Source organism: Rhea americana, unplaced genomic scaffold (genome assembly GCF_003343005.1).
Source record: "Rhea americana isolate MKP2758 unplaced genomic scaffold, rheAme1 scaffold_37, whole genome shotgun sequence".
NCBI classification, from domain to species: domain Eukaryota; kingdom Metazoa; phylum Chordata; class Aves; order Rheiformes; family Rheidae; genus Rhea; species Rhea americana.
The window spans coordinates 4480338-4502853 of record NW_028186501.1 but is presented as its reverse complement, the minus strand read 5'-3'; the positions used below and the strand labels follow the sequence as shown (position 1 = coordinate 4502853).

Sequence of the window (22516 nt, the reverse complement as noted above, 5' to 3'; positions counted from 1 at the left end):
CGCAGCTACAGGATACAAAACATGTACTTTCTGTACCAGAGCACCACAGCTCTTCCTTCTGCTTTTAAAATTGTCTATTATTTGTCCCATCAGTGAAGAATGAGCTGTCTTTTTTTAAAAAAAAGATAATATGAGATACAGCATTTAAAGTTGCTCCCTGCAAAATACCATCCAGACATTTTACAGTTCACAAGAGAAGGAGAACTATGCAGAGCGGTTCATTCTGGTCTACACGCAGTGAAGAAAAACAGTATAAGATTAGTGCTGAATAATCRATTTGTTTGAGCTACCCTAATACTTTCATTGTCTATAGCAAATTATCAGAGATTTTTTTCTTCAGCGTAACATCAACGTGCCTCTACATTTCTTTTCGCAGTCCTGATGTACACCAYCTTGGAAGCTTCCACAGGTGTGATTCCCTTCCCTCCTCCTGCCAGTGTTGTTAATAGTTAAATATTGAAAAGAACAAATGTGATACTGTGTTGTAAATAATCTTTGGTCTGTGAACTTTCTGATAGCGTAACTTTCATAAACCAAAGGCTTGCTTGCTTTTGCATATGGCACATGTAAAAAGACCATGGAAAAGTGGATTTGTGTTTTTATTGCCTTACAATATAAAGCTCTTGATTTGTAATGTCATTAGCTGAACTGTTATTAACAAAGCTATCAATTTTTGTCCCTATTTAGTAAAAAGATTACATATTTGCCAACATACAACTCTTCCCCAGACACATGCTTATGTGTGAAATTACGGGCTTTCTCTATAGAGACTTCAAATAGACCTCTGTGAGTGTTACTGAATCCCRTCTGTAGACCCTCTGTGCAGCAGCCCAGAGGTTTTAATACGGTGCAAAGTCCTTCAGACTTGTTTCTTGTTTCACTGACGATGACGGTGTTGAGCACATGCTCAAATCACGGTCAGGAAATGGAGCTGCAAATCCCAGCCCCACAGAGATGGATTGGCAGTATTGCCCACCGGCAGACACTGGGTTTTAGCTAGATGGGCTGCCGTCTAGCAAAGATTGTATCTAGAAATGACATGAAGCAGAGAAGTGAAACACGGTCTGTCAGTAAGTGCAAATCTTAAGGGTCTGGTTTGCAGTTTTCTGTTTGCAGCACCATAAACCACATTGGACTGCAAAGTCCCTGTCTTACTCTGCTAGTACATTCAGCAGGTCATGCACTGAAATCTCACCTTTTCAGACAACATTACTGAAACTTTTGCTTTTATTTCTCTTTCAGTTTGTTGCTCATCCCAATTGCCAGCAGCAATTGCTCACCATGTGGTACGAAAACCTCTCAGGCTTACGGCAGCAATCTATAGCTGTGAAATTCTTGGCTGTCTTTGGGGTCTCCATCGGCCTGCCGTTCCTTGCCATAGCATACTGGATCGCGCCCTGCAGCAAGGTACAAACTGATTAAGGTGCATCTTGTTTATGGTCATTTCTATCCAAGGCCTGGAATGAAGGCCCAAATGCTTCTGTAATTCTGCTGCAGAATGATTAATTCTATCATCTAAGATTGCCTCAAAAGAAGGCAAGCTTCAGATGTTTCTTGATACATCTGAAGATGTGGCACAAATGGTGCCCATAAGCATGTTCCAAAGTTCATCCTTAAATGTAAAAAAGACAGGGTAGGGGAAGGAAACACTGAAACAGTAGGTGAGAAGAAAAGAATAGGAACAACAAGAAATGGAAAGGAGATGACAGTAGGAGAGTGAGATGAAGGAATAGAAGAAAAATGAAGAAYAACAGAGGAAAAAGATCTTTGTTTCCCTTTTAGTTCACCCTGATCTCATTCCCTTTTCTGCACCCTGTGTTATAGATTCCCCTCTTCTTCTGAACTTCTTATTTCCCTTTCCTTCTGCTTCTTGCTGATCTTGTATTTTTAGTTAATGGGGTGTTGCTGTGGCACATGCATCTGAAGCTCTGTGAAGCCATGGGGGACTGCTGAGTGCCACAGAGAAGATCAGACTTAATCATGCAACCTCTGCAGTGCTGAGGGAAAAATGACAAAACTTGAAAAGTTGCCATGTATCTAATTATAGTTGCATTGTGTCTCATAGCATCAGATGGAGCAGGAAAGTTTTGCTAAGGCCTAGAGGCCAAAAGACCAGAGCCAGCTTGYGCTAAAGCTCAAGCTGTCCCTGGTATGGATTCTGTCATGAGATTTCCATCCTGAGACTGCTCAGACAAGGGGAGATGAATAGATGTGTGGCTGAGTGATGAATAGCTTTTTCTCTACTCTTGCCACTTAAAAGGTGTGTGGGGGGGGGAATTGTTTCGCATGGAACAATAGTGGCCACCTTGTCTGCTACAAGTTAGTATCTTTGGCAGAGGCTTATCAAAGCTGCTTAAATCTGATAGAAGTGACCTCTGGCATGGGCAGTTTATTCAATCCTGAAAGCATTTTCTCTGATTTCCTTTAAAAGCCAGTGAGGAACTCTGTCTAAATTTGTCAAGTCCACAAAGCTATAGACCMACTGATGGGCATTAAAGGCAGACTATAGTTTCAAAAGAGTTATCCATTAGTACAGCGAGACAAACCTCTGAAAACAATTAGCCTTCAAGAACACCTGATGTAATAAAACGTGTTTGAAGCTTGGTGTTCTCCAAAGCATTTCCAAGACAAACACTCTCTCGCAGTACTTGAGAATGTAACTTTATTTTCTCAACACTTAGATCAACACAAAAGTCAACAGTTTTTACGAATACGGAACAGGACTATAAAATATCACACGGAACAGAGAAGTATGAAATCAGAGCTGTTTGGTGGGTGGTTTTGGCTAGATCTTAGCAGAAATTTGTGTGTGGAATTATCGTGTTGACTCCTGTAGTTTGGAACTTAGTCCAGGAGGGATTTAGGAAGCTATTTTACTGCTTTCACCTCTCTTCAGTGTGCTGGGAGTTGACACACCTGCCAACTGCAACGTTTGTGGTGTATTGTCAGAATTAAAAGGGTTGAATATAGCAGTAGCTGGGGAACACAGCTAGACTAGAAATAAATGGAGACTTTAAACACAAAGCATAAAAAAACTAAACTGAGAAAGCATTTCAAAGAAAATCCATTAGTTTTACAGCAGAAATAAGAAATCATCATTTTTTAAAAAGTTTGGTACACAGTATTTAGCTGATTTTGCAGCTGAACTCTTAAGTCTTCTCTTTCTCCTAAGAAAGAACCTTTGAACTCCCATTCTGTCAGTGTTTCTGTCATCTTAAAAGTGACAATCAGGCACTTCCCTGCAAACCCAGTTTGATGAAACACGGTATTTTGATTTAATAAAATAATTGAGAAACAGATACATCAAAGTAGTTACACACTTTTAACTGTCTCATGTTGCTTCAAAAATATGCTATTGTTATAAGGCATTAAGCTGACTGAAGGAATTCAAGCTTCATTAATTTTTCACAGAATATTCTAGTCAACATTTTCACCTCTTGTAGCACTTGGCTAAAAATCAGATTTCTGAGAAGATATGAAAAACATCAGCTCAGGAAAAAAGTTATAGGCTTTTCTCAGTAATAAAGGTGATAAAACATTGATGTAATACTGAATAAATACAGATTTTTGTTAAATTAGTAGAGAACTAAGTAAAATTATCCATATAATTCACTTGGTTCTGTAGTACTCAGGATTATTTCTCTGATAGCCAAGGCTGTACAACTTTAACCTCAGGTCTCTATTTTTTAAGTTTCTACAGGCAAGAGAAAATGTGTCGTTATTTCAAGAGAATTCATGGCTCACAGGAGAGTATTTTTTCCTTCTTAGTGAATTCAGAGTAGAAACGACTCCTAGGTCATTTAGGAAGATGCATTTAGATACAAATGCATCTTCCTAAAACCTTCTCGGTAATTACACACACAAGTTGTTGTAGCTCTACTCGTTCTCCATGAGGTCTCTTGGCYGAGTCACATGAAGGAAGTATCTGAGGTCATTATCATGTGGGACTTTCCATGTGTCTTAACATTGTTCAAATATCTCATCACTCCATCAACCCTGTACTGGAAATACAAGAAGTTCTGCTATAAACTATAAATCTAGCCAACAACAGCCATAAAAACTGCTGAGCGCTGCACCAGGGCATACAGTACCACTATTAGTAGAAGAGCGAGCTAGTGTCACAAACAATGAGAATGTTTTTAACAATCTTTATTTAAASAGAAGAAAACCCTACATCTGCCCTGGTATTCCTAGACAAGACTAAGGAAACTCAGAACTCAATTCGGTGAATACCTCCTTGCTTAAACATTTCCTCATTGACTTCACTGAGACGTATACATGTTATTAAGGACTCAAGAATAGATCAGATTTTCCATTTTCATTTCTGGAAAGTCATTCTGGGATTTAGAAACATGCAAATTTTCCAATAGGTTTTTCTGTTCTGTCAACCTCATGAAAGATTTATTTGACATTTTAAAAATTCAGAGGAGAAAAAGATAAGAAACAGAATCATAAAGCTCCCATTAAATTTCTGTTAGACCTAAAGAGCCCTGAYATAACTGTGCCCTGGTTTTAAAATATTTACTGTTCTGCAATGACCAAAGACCTGGGCTCCTTAGAAATGGGCTTTGAACAAAGCTGCTGTTGGAGATAATCAAGAGAAGAAGGAATTCAAWTTTTCATTCCTTTTAAATATTTCCCATGAAATTTTATGATCAAGTCAGTAGATATTAAGACTTATCAATGAGGGAGATTAATCAATGAGTATAAAAATGCAAAAAAAAATAAAATAAAATAAAAAATCCCATGCATATTGAGACAGATTTTGAGAAAAAGGTCCATATAGAACAGCATTCTCTTTGCTGTGTTGTGTCTGAAGCCGCGCACACTGGTCCTTGCACTCATAAAGAAAGCTTCTAGCTCTGATGTGTTTCTGGAGTAATATTTTCTTAGATCATGGAAAATATAAAATGAGATACTATTGAAATTAATTAGCAAGCAATACTTTTCAAGAAGGAACAAATTAAATACAATGAAGAGATCTTGGCTTAGATCTCTGTTACTGCACTTGACTTACTGTATTGAAATAAATCCCTGTGTTCTGATCRGTGGATCTCCTGCTTATGCAATAATTATAGTAGAATACTGTCACACCAGGGCATATTAAAAGCTTTACTGAAGAATATTTAAACAGAATGGTATGTCTTATGCAGTTTAATGAACAAATAACATTAACAAGAGATTCTGGTGTTGAACAGTTTGTGATGCTCTGAGGAGGAGAGAAGTAGGATTTATATTGACACATATGAATTAATTCATATCGTATACAAATACATGTATACGTGTGTGTAAATAGGTAAATATTAGTCTTGTATATAAATGTCCTGTCTCTTCATTTTCCACCTGTCATATGGACAGGACAATCATGTATCACGTGTGGGCATAGCAGTGCAATATAAGACACTAACACGCACAGGGCATGATTTGTAATGCAGTGTAATGTATATTAGTAGCAAAGAACAACTCGAACAAATCCAATTTAGTTCATGATCTGTAATTAATTTCTGAAGTTTTTACTGAAATTCTAGTAATTTCCACCAGGAAGTGGATGAGAAAAAAAAATCTTGTCTTGTGTATGTTTCATTTCAGTTGGGACGGACCCTCCGAAGTCCTTTCATGAAGTTTGTGGCACATGCAGTTTCTTTTACAATCTTCCTTGGATTGTTAGTAGTGAATGCTTCAGACCGATTTGAAGGAGTAAAAAATCTTCCCAATGAGACCATCACGGATCATCCTAAACAAATATTTAGAGTAAAAACAACCCAGTTCTCATGGACAGAATTGCTGATCATGAAGTGGGTACTGGGTAAGTAAACCCAAGGTGTCCTTTATCCTCCAGGGATATTCAGAATGACTGGGAATAACTGTAGCATTAAAGGTGGTGATATGTCAAAGAAAAAAAAATAAATTGGGTTGATGAAAGTGTTTTGATTTAAATAAGATCAAAGACGACTTGGTCAATGCTTTTGAAAGTACTAACCAATGTTTAGGAAATTCCCATTCTCTAGATTTCTCACTTTGCATGACAAATGCTATAGATGCTATCTGTTTGCCTCAGTTGGTTTAATCATTGCATCTTAAAGAAGGTAGCATATTTATATATAAAGAAAATTATAGCTTCTCTACAGGATATACCCATTTTCAAGTCCATCTAAAATGAGCAGAAAAAACATGTCCACTGAGACATGGGTGACTAGCTTGTTGGGCTATAACAGGATCCATTGCCATGGGATCCTACTGCAACTCACCAAACTTCTGTTTCCTTATCTGCAAAACAGGTGTACTGCTGTTTACACTTTTGTAAAGCAGCCTGAGATCTAGTGCTGAAAAGCATTAGGTAAATAAGAGTTGGATTTTATGAAATTCGTAGTAGGAAATTATTACTTGTGGAATGACAGCACAGTGCTCAAATCTCTTAAAAGAAATGAAAATCTCTGGAAAATTAAAAAGTATCATTTGGATGACTTCTGCTAAGTGTAAAAGTATGTCAGAGGTGCAAGTTAAACTGCCAGGGAGTTTTAGGCAAATTGAGATGTATGTCTCTTCCTGTAGGTACAATTTATTCCTGGCAGGTCTGCTACCTTGAACTACTAATCTAAACAAACTAAGAAGGATTTATTGGGAAATTGAGCTTATCAGCTCAGCAGAATCTTTATCTACCTTTTCTGTATCTATTTTTACTCATCACCATGACTTTGATGCTTTTCTTGCAGCATGACAAATAATTCTACGGTTCCACAAGTACTGATGGAATTAAACCCCTCTGAAAAATAGGGTAGAGCTGCTCTATCTGATGACCTGCTGCCCACTGTTTCTTTGTTCCCTGTCCATGCAATAAGCAGAATCCCATGCAGGATATTAGGCAAGAAAAAAATGAATAGATGCCAGACTGGATTGAGTAAGTCTGTAAGATATATTTTTAAAATGATATTAAAGTRGTTGAGACAAGATGATTAGATTTTAGACTAGGTATTATGTTCTCATTGGCAGTAGGTATCTGCCTGCCTGGGTGAGTTCCTGAGAGATGAGGGAGAAAACATTTCATTTAAAACGAAGGTTTTCAGTTTTCTTGGAGAAGAAAGGTGATTCATTGTACAGGCTTCTGAATATAATGAGATTTTCTAATGACTGCCTACATCAGCACTGACAGTGTTCTCTGGYCGTGTTGCCTATCTCCCTACCTACTGCTTCAAATATTGTATCAGCAACAGTAAGGTGAAAGTTTGGTGCCTGTGGAGAGCTGGCTCAGGGCTTGGGCACTTGCTGGGCCTTGTGTGTAACCCAGAATTTTAAGTGCTATAAAAGGAGAATGGATGACGAATTGTCCAGCCTTCGGTGCAAAAATATAGATATCACTGATACGTATATTTAAGTGCAAATATAAACAAATAAGAGCAAACACTGTAGATAAGTATCACAGGTAGAGTTACAAAGATATGCTTTCCCAAAGATAGAAGGATGAGTGTATACTAAGTATATGCTGAAAAATAGTAATTCTAACATTGTGTGCTAAAACTACACATCTGTATTTAAGCCTGTCTGGCAGCATCTGCAGTTGCTATTTTCAGGCTGGACAGTTTAGGTATATTACCTACATTTCTGCTCATAGTACAATCGAAAAGTGTAATTTTACTTCTTCTCAGCTTGTAAATCCCTTTCTCCGGTTTCTGTATCTTCTCTTTTCTCCTTTGTACTGTGGCAGCAATGATGAATGCTGATGACATGTTACTTGTTTCAACCATAGCCAACCATTTCTGAGTAATTAATTTACAGGTCCCTGATCTCAGTTCTTTTTGGAAGAGAAGATTGGTTGTCTGAGTTATCTGGCTGTCAACTGTAAAATTATGAGCCACGTCCAGGATAGTATTATTCCAGAATAAGGTGATACTTGAACATAGTGTGCTGTGGCCAGGAGTGAGCACAGCCTGTGATAGTATTGCCTGCAATTAATCTTGCTGGAGATGTAAAAACTGAGCCACATGCACATCCCACAGAAAGGCTAGGATTTTCTGCATGARTGCAACAGCCAAAAATGCACACTGAAAACCGAGAAGTTTCATTCGGAGAGACAAAAATCCCTGCTGCAAAAGCAGCTGAGGCAGCAGCTAAGCTCAGAGAAGACACAGTCGGAGCACAACCATCTCAGTTATTTCGACAGCCTTTGGTGGCTTGGGGAAGGCTCAAAGTCATCTCGTTAACGTCAGCTGCTTGTGTTTTATATATTAGGCCAGAGGATATAAAAATCTGACAAACTGGTCCCTTCTGTGTGCAGGTAGTGAACAGTTCTTGCATGCTTCCAACTTCCTTCCAGACCACCCGTGCCTCTAAGTCAACTTTTTTCCCTGCTAAACGCAGAAGTGCCCATCAAGGTGGCAATTCTGACATTCTTTTATGTTCATATCCCCACCTCTCTGGGCATCAGACTGAGGGAAATAGCTTCCCCCAAAGTCTGAAGGTCACACAGCCATCGGAGAAAAACGGGGGCCAACAAAATACAAACAAATCCCAGCAAACCTGCCCTTTCCTAATCTCATATTGGCTGTTATTATTTCTGTTCTGATATCTCATCTCATATCCCGTCTTCTGAATTTCAGCTGCTTTCTTCTCAGTTTTTTTAGGTAAGGAGACGCTTTGAGTAACTCTCTCACAATGCATGTGCAATTACTGAGCTGTACTGACCACATAATTGCTATAACTCTTCTACACATCTTGAATAGACACTTTTCCATATGGATGAATAAAAAATGATTGTCACATAGTTGGCAAAAAGAATGATGTAAATTATAGGCCAATAATGTGATACTTCCACTGAGTGATTCTAATGTTAGTCAGTCTACTCGGTTTTAGACATTTCCTACTTCATTAATCTATGACTTTGGTGTAATAAGTGACCTAGATTAGAAATAAAATTGGGTGGGGAAGTTAATATTTAAACCAGGAAAGACATTTATGGGCATAAGTGAACAAGTGATCTGCTTGGCAATGCCTTGCATATGGTATTTCCTCAAGCAATTTAGTACTTTTTATATGATATGCACGCATAATACATTGGGCTAATATCCGTACCTATTTCTTTGGCATATCTTTTTTTAAACTAGAAATACGTTTCTTTAATATTTTGTCCTCGGGCTGGGACACTGCCTGAGAAACCAGTTCTTCCACCTCTCCCTTTAGCTATTTATTATTAAATCTTACTCGTGGTGAATGACAGCTAAGGGATAAAGTTCCCGCTTTTACACAGCCAAACGCCGACAGATTTTAGCAGAGGAGCTGCCTGAGCGCAACGTCGTGCAGCAGTAAGAGGGGGTCCCCTCCCGCGCGCGCCCTTTGGCTCTGCATGATGCATGAGACAGAGCTATACAAGGCGCAACCTATATCCCAGAGTGGCTCGTGGGATCTGCCTGGGAGGGATGCCGGGAGAAAAAGCCCTGGTGAGTCACCAGGATGGGGAAACACGCCGGCAGGCACTTGCACCAGCTGCATCTTATCCTCTTTGGCGTGTTAAATTCTGGCCGTGGCCTTTCCCCAGAAGGCAAGTCTCCAGCTCCCGACATCACCAACTATAGCAGTGCCTTAACTCCAGATGTCACAGAGTTTAGCTTTCCTTTTTCTTTCAAACCCTTTCAGTGTAGGGTGATTGACAACCTGGCAGTTCTTTATTCCTCCAGCCTCCGGCTAGATTCACCATGACTTGTTTGCTTTCTTACAACCCAGCCTCCAACTATACCTCTCGGGACACCGTGTACCTCCAGGAGTCTCTAAAGTAGCCAGGAAAATACATTTTCATGCCACACACAAAAGCATCCAGAAAAGAGGATGAAGAAGAGTTCACAAAAAGGACAAAATCTCAGGAGGCCACTTGGAAAATGGCAGGCCCTGCTCCTGCTTGATTAAATGTGAATTCTGCTGCTGCTATGGAAACAAGATTGCTCACTTGGAAATGTGGTTGYAATCTGGATAGAGTTCAGAAAATTTTAATACTTATCAATGARTTAAATATTCCCATATTTTAGCTATTCAGAACCAAGATTTTGGTTCTGGAACTCAACTGTGACCGGAAGTTGGCAAGTCGGTAAATCTGACCTGAGCTCCACTTTGCCCAGTGACTTCGCCTCTTCTTCCTAGCAGAACACAGATATCAACAGTTTTGAATTGTCTTGGTTTGATATTTCAGTAAGTAAGTTTATTGTTAGTAGGATCATAAATTCTAAATTCAGGCTAAAGTCAGGATTTTCAAAGTGATCAGATTTAAATGTGTGGAAATTTGTTATATCTAATAAACAAAACTTTATAGAAAAGTTCTACAAGGATAGAAATTTTAGCTTTCCTTTTCCCTGGCTATATTGGTCCCCTGTATTTTTTTTTTTAACTTTTCTAAAAAGATAGGACACAAGTTTTTCTAATGTGCTCAGTGTTTCTAAACTCTGTGTTTTCTGAAATCACCAGAAGTCTACTTTACTGTTGAGTCATACAGTAAAACTTTGAAAATTCTAGCTCACATGTACAAGAGGATATACCAGATTAAATTTTTGAATCATTTTTAAAGAAAAGATGACAGAAACTGTTCTCTGAGAGTTCACTGGAATTGAAAGGTGGATGTGTTACGTAGGATTATCTGGTTCAGTCTAACAAGCCACCCTTAGCCAGAAGACGGGTCTGCCTCTGCCTCCAGAAAGCCCCTTTTGTGCTTGCCAGTTAACGTGCTCTGGTCTTCCTGCAGGCATGATATGGTCGGAGTGTAAGGAGATCTGGGAAGAGGGTCCACGTGAGTATGTCCTGCACCTTTGGAACCTGCTGGACTTCGGGATGCTGTCCATCTTTGTGGCATCGTTCACGGCCAGGTTCATGGCCTTTCTCAAAGCGACTGAAGCACAACAGTACGTAGATCAGTACGTTCAAGATGATGACCTCAATAATGTCACCCTCCCCCCTGAAGTTGCTTACTTTACTTATGGTAAGACGCTTTTTGCTATTTAATGCTTCCTGTTCTTTCAGACTAATGCGTGGTAGTGCCAAAAGCAGCAGCTTGCTTTCTTTTTTTTTGTTATCTCTRCAGTTTTTCAGACTAAAGCAAATTTTTCTTCTCAGATCTCACCATTCCAGCCATCTTCCTAAACAGCTAGAGAGGAACCAAGATCTGAGCCTAACTCAGTCTCTGATCTTGTACTGAGGCTATGTTCAGTTCAATCACATACTGGCAAAMTAGCTTGAGAAACAAATAATCATGAATGAATAGTGAGCAGAATATAATTTAAATTACAGATGAATTAACCTGCTTGATTTTCCAGATGTGAGAGGGGGAGATGTGTGAGCAAACATGGGAGCTAGAACTGTGTTCCTACCTGATGGTTTGTTTTGCATCTATATCACATCCAGTGCTGGTATAATGACAAATACAGACATAGACTCCACCCAGGAGAAGCTCCTTCCCTAAGAGAGAACCTTTATTTTGGAGAGCCTGTGTCTTCTGTAAGTGATAGAAAGCATTTGGAAGCGCAAGCAGTAGCAGAGCTTGACAACATCATTCTTGATGGCTGAAATGGTTTTTCCTGTGCTATACACGAATGAATGGAGCTTTGCACTGAGGCGTAGGGACTGGGTTCGCTGCACGCCTGCCTCTGAAGTTGTTATATTGTGCTTTTCCTCTCTCTGGCTTGCTGCTGCCCCACTTAAAGCAAGCTCACTGTACAGCGCTCCCTCCTGCGGAGTAAGGCTGTCACGTGCAGGCTGTTGTGTTCAGTGTGAGGGGTCCGGAACACAATGTCACMACTGTATCCTGTGAATTGCTCCATCTGCTGTTCTCATTTTGCTCAGATTTTTGCCAGTAATACTTCAGTTTACTGCTGTGCCCTTAGAGACGCTGTGTTTTAGCTCTGAGTTGCAATCCTTCCATCAAGAATATAGGCTGGTGCACTAACATTTATAACCTATATTAACAAAAATGTTAACATTTTCAGTAGATTAAATAGATGTATATCTAGTATCAACAAAAAGCTTCTTAAAGAAAAAATGTATAAGTGACCACATTACAAGAACTGGTTTTAATTTAAAGGTAACGTGAAGCTGTTATATCTGGATGATTATATTTCCTTTATCCAAACAAATCCAAGTTTCCTTGTCTAGTGGTAGSACAGAGATCTCAACCTTGCTAATGCTTCCTTTCCATATATTGAGAGTGCCACGTAACCAAAGCTATAGGCAAACTTCACTTCATTGTGATTTCAGTGCTCTATCTCAAGGACTTCAGATGGAAAAGGAACAGTGCAGCTGATGTACRAACGGGAACAGAGAGTATCAACTTGATTTAAAGCTATACTGTTTGTTGTGACATCTTAGTAAATCCCAGTGACCTGCCTATTTATCTCATCTTCTATATGTGAAAAATTGACTGATCCTTCTCACCTATCTTTGTAAAACATGCAGAAGACTGCAGTGACCAGTTATTTTAAGCATTTTTTCCTTAGCTCCTGGACAAAACTGAGATACAGTCTTGAAAATGGGTCATTTATCATGATAATTTCCAACTAACACTTTTCATTACTAATACCTAATGTACGTGTATTGTTTTAGCCAGGAACAAGTGGCTTCCCTCGGATCCTCAGATCATTTCAGAAGGACTGTATGCAATAGCTGTGGTACTCAGCTTCTCCCGCATTGCTTACATTCTTCCAGCCAACGAAAGCTTCGGCCCCCTCCAGATCTCTTTGGGGAGGACTGTGAAGGATATCTTCAAGTTCATGGTCATCTTCATCATGGTGTTCCTGGCCTTCATGATTGGAATGTTCAACCTTTACTCTTACTACCTTGGTGCAAAATATAACCCCGCTTTTACAACGTGAGTACCCAAGCAAAAGCGGCTACTCTGGCAGGGCTCAATCCAATCTTGTCTGGCACCAAACTCATGGGAACCCAGGCACACATCATACCCAGGCATACAGGTCCCTCTTTTCTCCCATCCTCAGTGAGGTGATTTGCTCTGCAAACACAGAGCCCCACTGTTGCCAGGCAGTTCTGGCATCATATTCTAGCTAGTTCTGCTAGTGCCTGCTCTATGTATCTGCTCTGTCCAACATAGTTAGTACATTGATAGTACTGTATTGTTGCTGCAAGGTCCATTCAAATATTCAGGGTGATGCAAAATGCTCTTCCACTCTTGCTCCTGTAAAGAGATGCTTGGCTAAAAGTGGAGAGATACGTAAATCTATGCAGCTGATACCTTTACCTGCGAAGTACAGGTCTTTTTCTGGAGCATGCTGGAGTTATCYGTGTTTTCCTCTTTCTTGTGTGACACCAACCATTTTAATCCTCCCTCCATCAGCAGCTGTTCCCTTCCTACTGCTGCCTGGGCTTCCCACTTGCCTTTTCAATCCTGATCCTTTCATTTCATTAGCTTTCATCTCAGCCAGACACAAACCTGAGGCACATCTGGAGGGATATGCAGGGTCAGTGTTTGCTGGGCTGGCTGCTTCCGACCTTGCATGCAGGGATAGAGCTGTGAAATGTGGATGCCCATACGAAAGACAGAAAAAAGGTAGCTCTTCTGTGAGTAATTATAARGAAGGCTGAAAGTGATTTAACTAATATATTTTATCCTTCTCATTCTTATTTGCATATGTGCTTGATCTTATTGCAAATAATTAATGGCAATAATATTGCCATTATTAAGAGACCCTTAAACTTAATAGGAATTCTGCCATTTGGAAATTGTTCAGGCACAAGGCACAGTGAGTCTACTGTGGTAAAATTCTAACCCTGAATGCRTTTTTTTTTCCTTCGCGTAAGTTCAGGCAGGACCTTGGAAGAGGATATAAATGTCTGCTCTTTTCATCTTGGAGAACTGTACCTAAAGTTTCTACTCCAATAGGGAGTAAGGAGTGGGGAAGGCACATCAAACTCTGGCTGGGAAGCTTGTACCGACCACTAGCCCTGGCAATCCGCTCAAAGCCTGAAGGAAGGGAGAGATCTAGGTCAGAAGTGGTTATTTCTGGAAATCAAAGTAACTGGTCAGGAAGATGTTTTGAGGTAGGGGCTAGAGGTGTAAGGGAATTTCAGGTTAATGAATCAARAGGAGCAGCACAGTAGAGGTTAAACATACGATTATTGTTTTTAAAACTGCAAGTTATAATATATGTAAAATATGGAAGGATTTTGCTTGCATGTGAACTGTTTTTATGATACTGCCTGAGAGTGGTCATAATTATAAGGTGAAACTGCAGAGCCAACTGCTAGTCACGTTGCTCAAAAAAACCAAACAAAACGGGSCGTCTAGTGCAGGGAGAGGTGTGTTTTCTAAACCACAGCTGAGTCCTTTTCAGCAGAGGCCGTGCTAAGGCTGTCCAGAGAGTGCCACGAGCTAGCTGGCCCTGCGGGGAGGCTGGCCTGCCTTGGTCGTGCTCTCCCTCCAGTGCCAGCCGTGGAGCCGCCACGCAGCCTCTACGGCAGCCGCGGTACTGCCAAGCGGCGCGCGCGCTTGTGCGGTTGGCACGTCGGAGCAGCAGGCCCTTGCTCGAATAATGCACTTGCTGATGGAGAGCARCGCTGGGGGGTGAACAGTAGTCAGCTGGCTCTCCAAAACCCTGCCACTATACATGAGGAAATTAGAAAGCGTTGGCATTTGTCCTCTTTCAGGACAAGCGAATGTGTTGATCTATACACACATGGCCACGCTCAATACCAGTGAATGAATCACACCGTTAACGTCATCAGGGCTATTAGGAAGGGAGAGCGAGGCTGGCAAATGCTTCAGGAGTGAGATTCAAGCTGATGCTGCTTTTGAGGTGGGCAAGAGCACAAGCTTTTGGAGGCAGCACGAAATGCAGCCCTGCCCCAAAGAGGCAGGTGGCAGCTGAGCTCTTCAAGTACGTTTCTGCAGCAGCATAGACCCTGGGAGGGTTGTGCTGCAGCATGTTAATAGCAGGTTGGGTATGAGCCATTCCAACGTGTAGCCCAAGCCAGAAAACCAACAGGTCCCTGCAGGAGCATTGCTCTTCCCTGACATGACCCCAAAACGAGATGGGAACTCGTGGCTCTCAGATCCTGCACATAGGGTATGAGACTTGTAGTGCCTGTCTCACACCTCTATGTAGTAAGGGCGGCATCTCAAATAATAATAGTGCTGGGCAGCAGCCGATCTTCTGCTCCCTGACCCCACATACTGAGCAGCCTGATGCGTAACACAACCAGGACATGAGGTTTCAAGGCAGAAGCTCTCCTGATGCTCAGCTGCAGCTGAGGGATGTGTAAAGCCTCTTCCCTCACATGCCGCCTTGGCACGAGGTGGTACAGTGCAGCATCCTCTCACCGAGGTGTCTCACTGTTAGAAATTCTSTGTGAGTGAGTTCTGTATCTCTCACAAAATCTCCTTGACTTGCCTCAGGGAAATGGTGGGGACTTTCCTTCTTGCTTTCCCATCTGTGAAGGAAGAGGAAAGTGTGGCATAATGTTTTCCCTTTACTCTGATCTAACTTTAAGGCAGCCTTGCTACAGACTTGTAATGACTGAGCCTACGGCATTTACCAAATCCAGAGCAGATCACAGATGGCATTTGATGTGTCACTTCTCTAATGTGTCACACAGTGAGCTGGGGGCTTTGCTTGTAGCTCCTCTATGAGACAACGACCTTCCCAGCATCGTTTCTGTCCCTGAGTGCCTGTTTCCTTCCAAATGCACAGGAACCAGTTTTATCATACCACCATCTAGTGAGACCTGTGCTTTATAACATAATGTTTAGATTTTCTAATGAAGGCAAATATGCCTTCTAAACTTCTCCTGTAACCTTAGGATACATTTTAATGGAAAAATTTATGAGGCTAGATGCAATTATATTTATCTGTTTTCAGTRGAAAGGTAGAAGAAAACTGAATGTGTGGGGTGTAACTTGCTCCTTATTTGTGAAGATGCTCTTGAAGCACAAGAGTTAATCAGAAGTTGAGTAGATCCTGTCCCTGACTGCGTGGTGGAGCAGGAACCGTCAGTTATGGTACTGTACCATGCACCACCAGAGCGTATCACTAACAGACACAAGTTTCTGATTCAATAGTATTGCTGCTCTCTGATTAACACATGTAGTACAAGTGGATCTTCCAGTAGTCACTATCTATTGATGGAAACGATGAGCAAATGTTGACTGAAATGGTGTCCACTCACTAAAGATAGCTCATGTGCCAAAGAGGTGTGTGGCTTGTGGGGAAGGTCTTACCAAGAGGCAGTGCTCTTCCTCCTCAGCCTCAAGGATGTGATCAGTTATCCTGGAGGGACACAATGTTGTTATGAAAGAAATTTTTTTTCACAGGTACAGTTTTCCTTTTTGAAAATTTGGGAGAGATTTAAAATAGACTTACTTTCTCCTAAGCATGTCAAACGATCAGTAAAGATGAACCTTTTCAACATGCGACACAAATATACAGAGATAAACATTCATCCGAAGAATTCTTCTCCGGCATATTCTGGYTCAGGAAGCCAGCAGCCTATGGTTCCACACCATGTTAATGACCCAACGCCACGGATATGTTGGCAGACGGGCAGCTGCCCATCCTAGCAACATTTCCTTCTCTATTTTTCCTGAGCTGCCTGTGGGGCCTGCTCTGTGTGGTGGGTTCCTACTGCCGTTAACTTATTTGTGAAAAGAAGGAAAGTTTCAGTATTAGAGTTGAATAAGTAACTAGAGCAATTGTTCTGAAAATTCACTGAGGCAAAGAAAAATAACACTTGCTTGGCTACATTCGTAACCATTTGGTGACTTCAGTGACTTCCCTGAACGCATTTCCTGGCAGGCACGTTTGCAAATTCTAATTAAGATAGGTCATATTTTACAGAAAGTGAGCATTCAAAAATGTGACTATTTTACTATGAGGGTTTGTTTTCCGATATCAGTTTGGCTAACCGTGCCGCAGAAAGAGCAGTTCAATTTGTGCGCCAACCAGACTGTGGGTAGTTTCAGCAGACGTTGAACGGACAACCTGCTCCGAACATCACATCGCATAGCGTCAGTGAGCAACTTAGCAGACAAGGAGCGACTCGGTGAAATAACTTTGAATGACGACTACCTCTGAGAACACCGTAGCTTCCCTGGGCAGTACTTAGGCAGAGAAAAGGCTACGTTTGTCCAAATGTTGTTGAGAAGAAACTGCTTGCTTAATTCTGATGATAGTAATCCGTGAATATCCCTTGTGTCTTGGTTTACACCTTCCTGTGTAAGCGCGCTTTTGAAAGCGGATGTTCATTTTTGCTTGTGTTGCCTGTTAAAGAGCAGGCACTTAGCACCCCAGCGGCATATGAAGGGAGGAATCACGCGGCCTTTCTATTGTTTCTTGAATTTATGTGCTCTCTCTGCAATGGAAATAAAAGGCAGTGTGCTTTATTTCACACTGGTAGATACAGACATTATTTAGCTAACCGTGGTGTACTTTCAAAATATCTTTTGAAGTTCTTAAATGCTGAAAAGTAGACAATTTCCATGRCTCTTGCAACCGACCTCAGTTATGTTTATCTGTTTATTGTATGCTGTGTATAGAACACAGCTCTTGAAACAGCCTGTAATTAAGAACATGCTATGCAAACAAAATCGAAACGGAGGCAAGACTGATTGCGTTCATCTTGCTTTCTGCATCACAAATCAGGCTGAAGGCCACAATATGAGCTTTTCTGTCTCCTTCTCCCGAAGCGTGAGTCATTGCTCAGTGCAAATGTTACTCACAAGTTCAAAGGCTTTTATTTTCTTCTCATTTTGCTTTGTCAAAACGAGATGTTTTTGTAGATTATATTGAGATTGTTGCTTGTTTGCCTGTGTGAAGCTCTGTCAATCAATTCAAGGGGAGAACTTGGTCTGAAAGGATGCCTTAAGCTTCATTAAAGAGGATGATGTGGGAGAGAGATTGACATGAAGCTGTGGCCTTGTCATGATCTTTTTTAGATGAAAAGCTCACTGCTGTTTATAGAAAAACAGAAAACCAGCAACTAGATGGTCATGTATGGTCATGTTTTMTTCTTTGATGCAAAAATCTTTGTTTAACTTTCACAGGACTATGCATACAGGGGAAAAAAAAAAAAGCTCTGTGCTCTCTGTAACGAGAGCTCTGCCACGGTAGCATGAGCGAGCACAGCATGCCCGTCTCAGCGAGGACCACGAGTCAATCTGCCACCACTCAGCTCCTCCTGCTGTCAGTGGTGGCTGCTCTGGCCGTGATACCCGGCTTCCCGTGGGCCTTCATTCCTCCGCCTTAGGGGAGGGTGAAATCCCCACTGACCTTGCAGAAGTGGGGGAGAATTGCATCGATGGCAGCAGCGACACAGGGCTCCTTCCTTGGCACTGGAGGTCGGGACCGGTGGCATTGGCAGAGGGGCCAGCTCAGCTGCGCCGGAGCCCCGTGCCCAGCCCGTGCCCTGCTCCTGGCGGCCAGGGCCACATGCAGCTCGTAATTAACTTTTCAGAGAGGGTCTGGCAACGCTCCAGAACAAGGGTTAATGCGTAAGCTGCGGAGAAGGGGCAGCGCTGACACGCTGTATTAAAATCTGCCAGCAGGGTGGACAACTAAGGGAACCTTTCCAAATTAAAAAAGGAAGGTTAATAGCAGGGTGCTGCCGGGATCAAGGCTGGCGGTGAKAGTTTTTATTAGTTTGATAAGTGACTTAGACGACAGATTTCAAAAGCAGAGATTGTTGGTGTTATGTATGTTCTTTAACTGAAAAGCACAACATTTAACGGAATAAGCGTTGGCCGGATTGCTCCTATGAAAGCAAAGCGTTATAGTAGTGACAGCTGCCGCCTTCTGCACGCACAGGCAGAGGGCGAGAGCGGTGGTGTTACGGGAGAAGAAAAGCCCACGAGGTGGGGAAGCGGTGTGGCTTGTCGGCAGCAGCACGCCGGCCGCTGCGAAGTCACCCCGCAAAACGTCCCGCTGAGGGGCACCGCTCCCTGGASGGGTCGGCCCCGAGTCGGCCACGCTCGGGCAACAGAGATCGAGCAGCAACGCGCGTTTTGGAAACGTTCAAATGTTTAAAGCGATTTGAAACGGCCGCTGAGGGTTGCTTCCCCCGAGTCAAGGCAGCCAGACTGGCTGAATGTGCCATCTCTGTATTTGCTACTGTCTTACTACTAGGTGCAAACGGAAGAGGGAACGTGACGAGCTGCGACGGGAGCTAGCACSGGCTGGCGGTGGCAGCAGGGCACTGCCCAGCGCGCTGTGCTTWCCAGGGGCTGACATTAATTTCTTTGGCTACTGTGCACGGTGTAATCGACACTGGAGCTGATGCAAAGCTTATTATTCTCTTAGGGCTTTTAGTAGTTTTGTGTCTATAATCTGTTTTTATAAACGTATTTAGCAGGATTAAGATGCCATGATAGTAAAAAAAAAAAAAAAAATTGCATCAAAGTGACTGGCAAAGCTATTTTTTTTTCTTAGAAGGTGTTTGCATCCTTGGAGGCAGTGGGGAGAGGGCAGGTGGTTAGCTGCTACTATGCTAAGGATCATTCCACAAAGGGAAATCTGTTTATAAATTAAACACTACACAAATTGCTTCCAAAACGTACCATGATCCCTCCTTGTCCTTCCTTTTCAGCTGTGGCTTTTCTAAATCCGACTCTCCTTTTTACCTGTCATTTCAGCCTCATCCTTACTTGCTTTCCTGCCCACTTCTCTTTGTCATTAGCTTATTCCTCAATTTTCAATTTTCAATTTTTCTTTCTTTCTTTCTTTTTTTTTTTTTCCTCTCTGGTTCCTTCCTACCTTAAAACACATGCATGTCCTTAATTTCAAATTGTTTAGGGCAATCTCTGCCTATCTCCTCTGCAGGGCGAATGAATAAGTGAGTAGAAATATGTAGCTCTACAAAAATCTTTCAAATACAGGTAGCCCATAGATAATAAATCCCTAATCTCTATAAAGATACAACATAGAAATTGCCAATAATAAATCTGAGAAGAACAGATGGAGTAGACAAGGGGACACTGTCACTTTCTATTATTCCTCAGAAACTTTATTTCTCTATCAGGTCAGGAAATATGACTTGGCAGGTCTCTGGGTGATGGATAATGGCTTGCAATGACAGTGCCAAGATGTCATATTTATATTGGCAGAATGCCACTTTTCATATTAGCATTTGGCCTGGCTAACCTGGCATCAACTCTATAAAGTGATTATTTGTTCTGTTTTTTAGGGTGGAAGAAAGTTTTAAGACCTTATTCTGGTCAATATTTGGCTTATCTGAAGTGATATCTGTGGTGCTGAAGTACGACCATAAATTCATTGAGAACATTGGGTATGTACTCTATGGAGTATATAACGTGACTATGGTGGTGGTGCTGCTTAATATGCTAATAGCCATGATCAACAACTCCTATCAGGAAATTGAGGTAAGATAAGAAACTGGATTACAAACTCAATGTACACTAATATCACTGATAGTGAAAATGTTAAAAGAACAAGGAAGTTGCAGCTTATTCCSTGGGCAATACTTGAATGACGTTGAAACACAAGTATTGAATTGTGTGAGCATCAAGGCTGYCTCTCTCCCCAGATTGGGGCTGAATTAATAATTAACAACAAATCATAACTATAACAACTTAACTTCCTTGTTTTTAATGACTGCTTGYGAGCAAACACCAATTTCTTTTACATGTATTTAATGAAAAACGTTTGTCATATTTTTTAGTCTTTGGGGTGGTTTTGACTGGTTATCCATGTGTATTACCTTAGCAGTGTTATTTATGATAGATCAAATAGTATTTCATTTGCCTTTTTTCCCCATTCCCTACTGGTTAAATGCATAGGCCCATCTAGGTCTGAAACTCATGTAGGCATAGTTAAAATCCTATATTTTTCACATATCAGGCATACAACCTTGTTATAGATTTTTTGAGGAGTGCCTTGGTCAGCGAAATGCAACTRCATGAACATTCACAAAAAGTAACATTTAAAGGAGAAGAGCACAACACTCAGGGAATACGAATAGGTTTCTGCAGAGAGGCATATGTAGAGTTTACCCAGCTTCATTCAGTGTTGTTGGTACTCGCAGACTGGACTTGCTAAATGCTTTGAGCATAAACAACTTTGTGCTAATATACATAAAGCCAGAAAAAAGGATTAATATTTGGGCAAAGTTAATGCTGATTCACCTCTTTCTTCTCCTGATTTCTTAAATGTCAAGTTTCTGTAGCAAGGTTTGTATTAATTATTTGCTCTAATCTTTCCTTAGAACCTGACACTGCAAAAGGCCAGAGCTGAAAATATTTTCTCATTGTAATGTCTGATTCCTCCATGCACTGAAGTGCAAATACAGCTCTGTCTTGTGTGTGCTGCAATTAAGTCTAAATGTCAGCAAGACCTTACATTTGTTCTCTGCCCCAGAAGCCCTCGTGCATGCAGAATGCACAATCGTTTCCCCAAAGGCTTCTAATCTCTTAAGATCGAGCTTCTTCCTCAGTCCTCTTCTACTGAAACAAGATTTACTTTTAAAGAGGTCTCAGCCTCTTATTGCATTTTCTAGTTTATTATTATAGGCAGAGGTGCTCTCTGAAGTCTACAAAAGAAAAAAACCTTCTCTAAAAGTGTCTGAGTAGGTAGCCTATATTAGTCTTTTAGTTTAAACTTCATGATGGCCGGGCAGTTTGCAGGAAAAGTGCTTTATCATCCTTTTTAGTTATCTGGAAATTTTCAAAAATTTGTTAGCAAATAATCATAACTACCGGCAAGGAAAACAATTGTGAGTTATTTGGCTCAGACTCTCCTTACTTCAGGACTGGGAGAAATCTTGTATGAATTCCTTTAAATGCTCAGTAACAAGAAGATTAAAGACACACAGTCTTCCTCCTCACAGTAGAGAAAGTCGTTTTTGACAGTGTGCTTATCTGACGACAACAGTATCGGTGACAATAGGGAATGGTAATTACACAGGAATAATTCCATTATGGCCACTGGGGCCATGCTTTCTTGTTAGCTGAAGATACAGGGCTTGCGTTTCCGTTGGACACCTCTCTTCAAAAACTTCTGTTTAGTGCTCCCAGCGTACTTTTCATTTATGGAGAGAAAAAAATCCTTTTGTCAGCCAGAAACCAGACTACTTCCATCAGTATGTTCTTAGATRTGTAGCAGAAAAGCATTAAAAATGCTAACAAGTTGTGAATACCGTCATTAGGCTTAAGATTTTTATCAAGTTCAAGTGCAAGCAATGAAAAGGCCAAATGGCAGACGTGAATGCTCCATTGGCAAAGGCATATTGCTGTAACTGTGACAGAATTAAGTTCAAACCCTCTATTTTGTGCTATGACACTTTTGACTGTGTTTCAGGCATAAGGCGTTATCAGAGCTGTACACTGAGGAGAGTTAGAGGCATGCACTATTAATTTCAGCAGATGCTGATGTGCATTAGCACGAGGTAGGGGCGATCCACGCTTCTGCTGATGCTGCTGGCTACCAAATAAACTCCAATGAAAACAGCTGTAGAGCAGCCATGTTTCAGCTTTTCCTTGGCCTAATAAGTGATTTTGATATATAGGTCTGACAGTTCTCCTATATAAATG

General features: G+C 41.2%; 1 protein-coding gene across 2 annotated transcripts in view; it reads left to right on the top strand.

Annotated features, from left to right (window-relative positions):
- The window catches only part of TRPC7 (transient receptor potential cation channel subfamily C member 7), a 70383-nt gene that overhangs the window by 37976 nt on the left and 9891 nt on the right, over positions 1-22516 (top strand). For both annotated transcript variants that reach the window (XM_085312651.1, XM_085312650.1), the window contains exons 3-7: positions 1243-1407; positions 5590-5806; positions 10721-10954; positions 12571-12835; positions 20155-20350. In XM_085312651.1, coding sequence (XP_085168777.1) covers positions 1243-1407; positions 5590-5806; positions 10721-10954; positions 12571-12835; positions 20155-20350 — 1077 coding nt within the window. The remainder of the gene's footprint in view (positions 1-1242; positions 1408-5589; positions 5807-10720; positions 10955-12570; positions 12836-20154; positions 20351-22516) is intronic.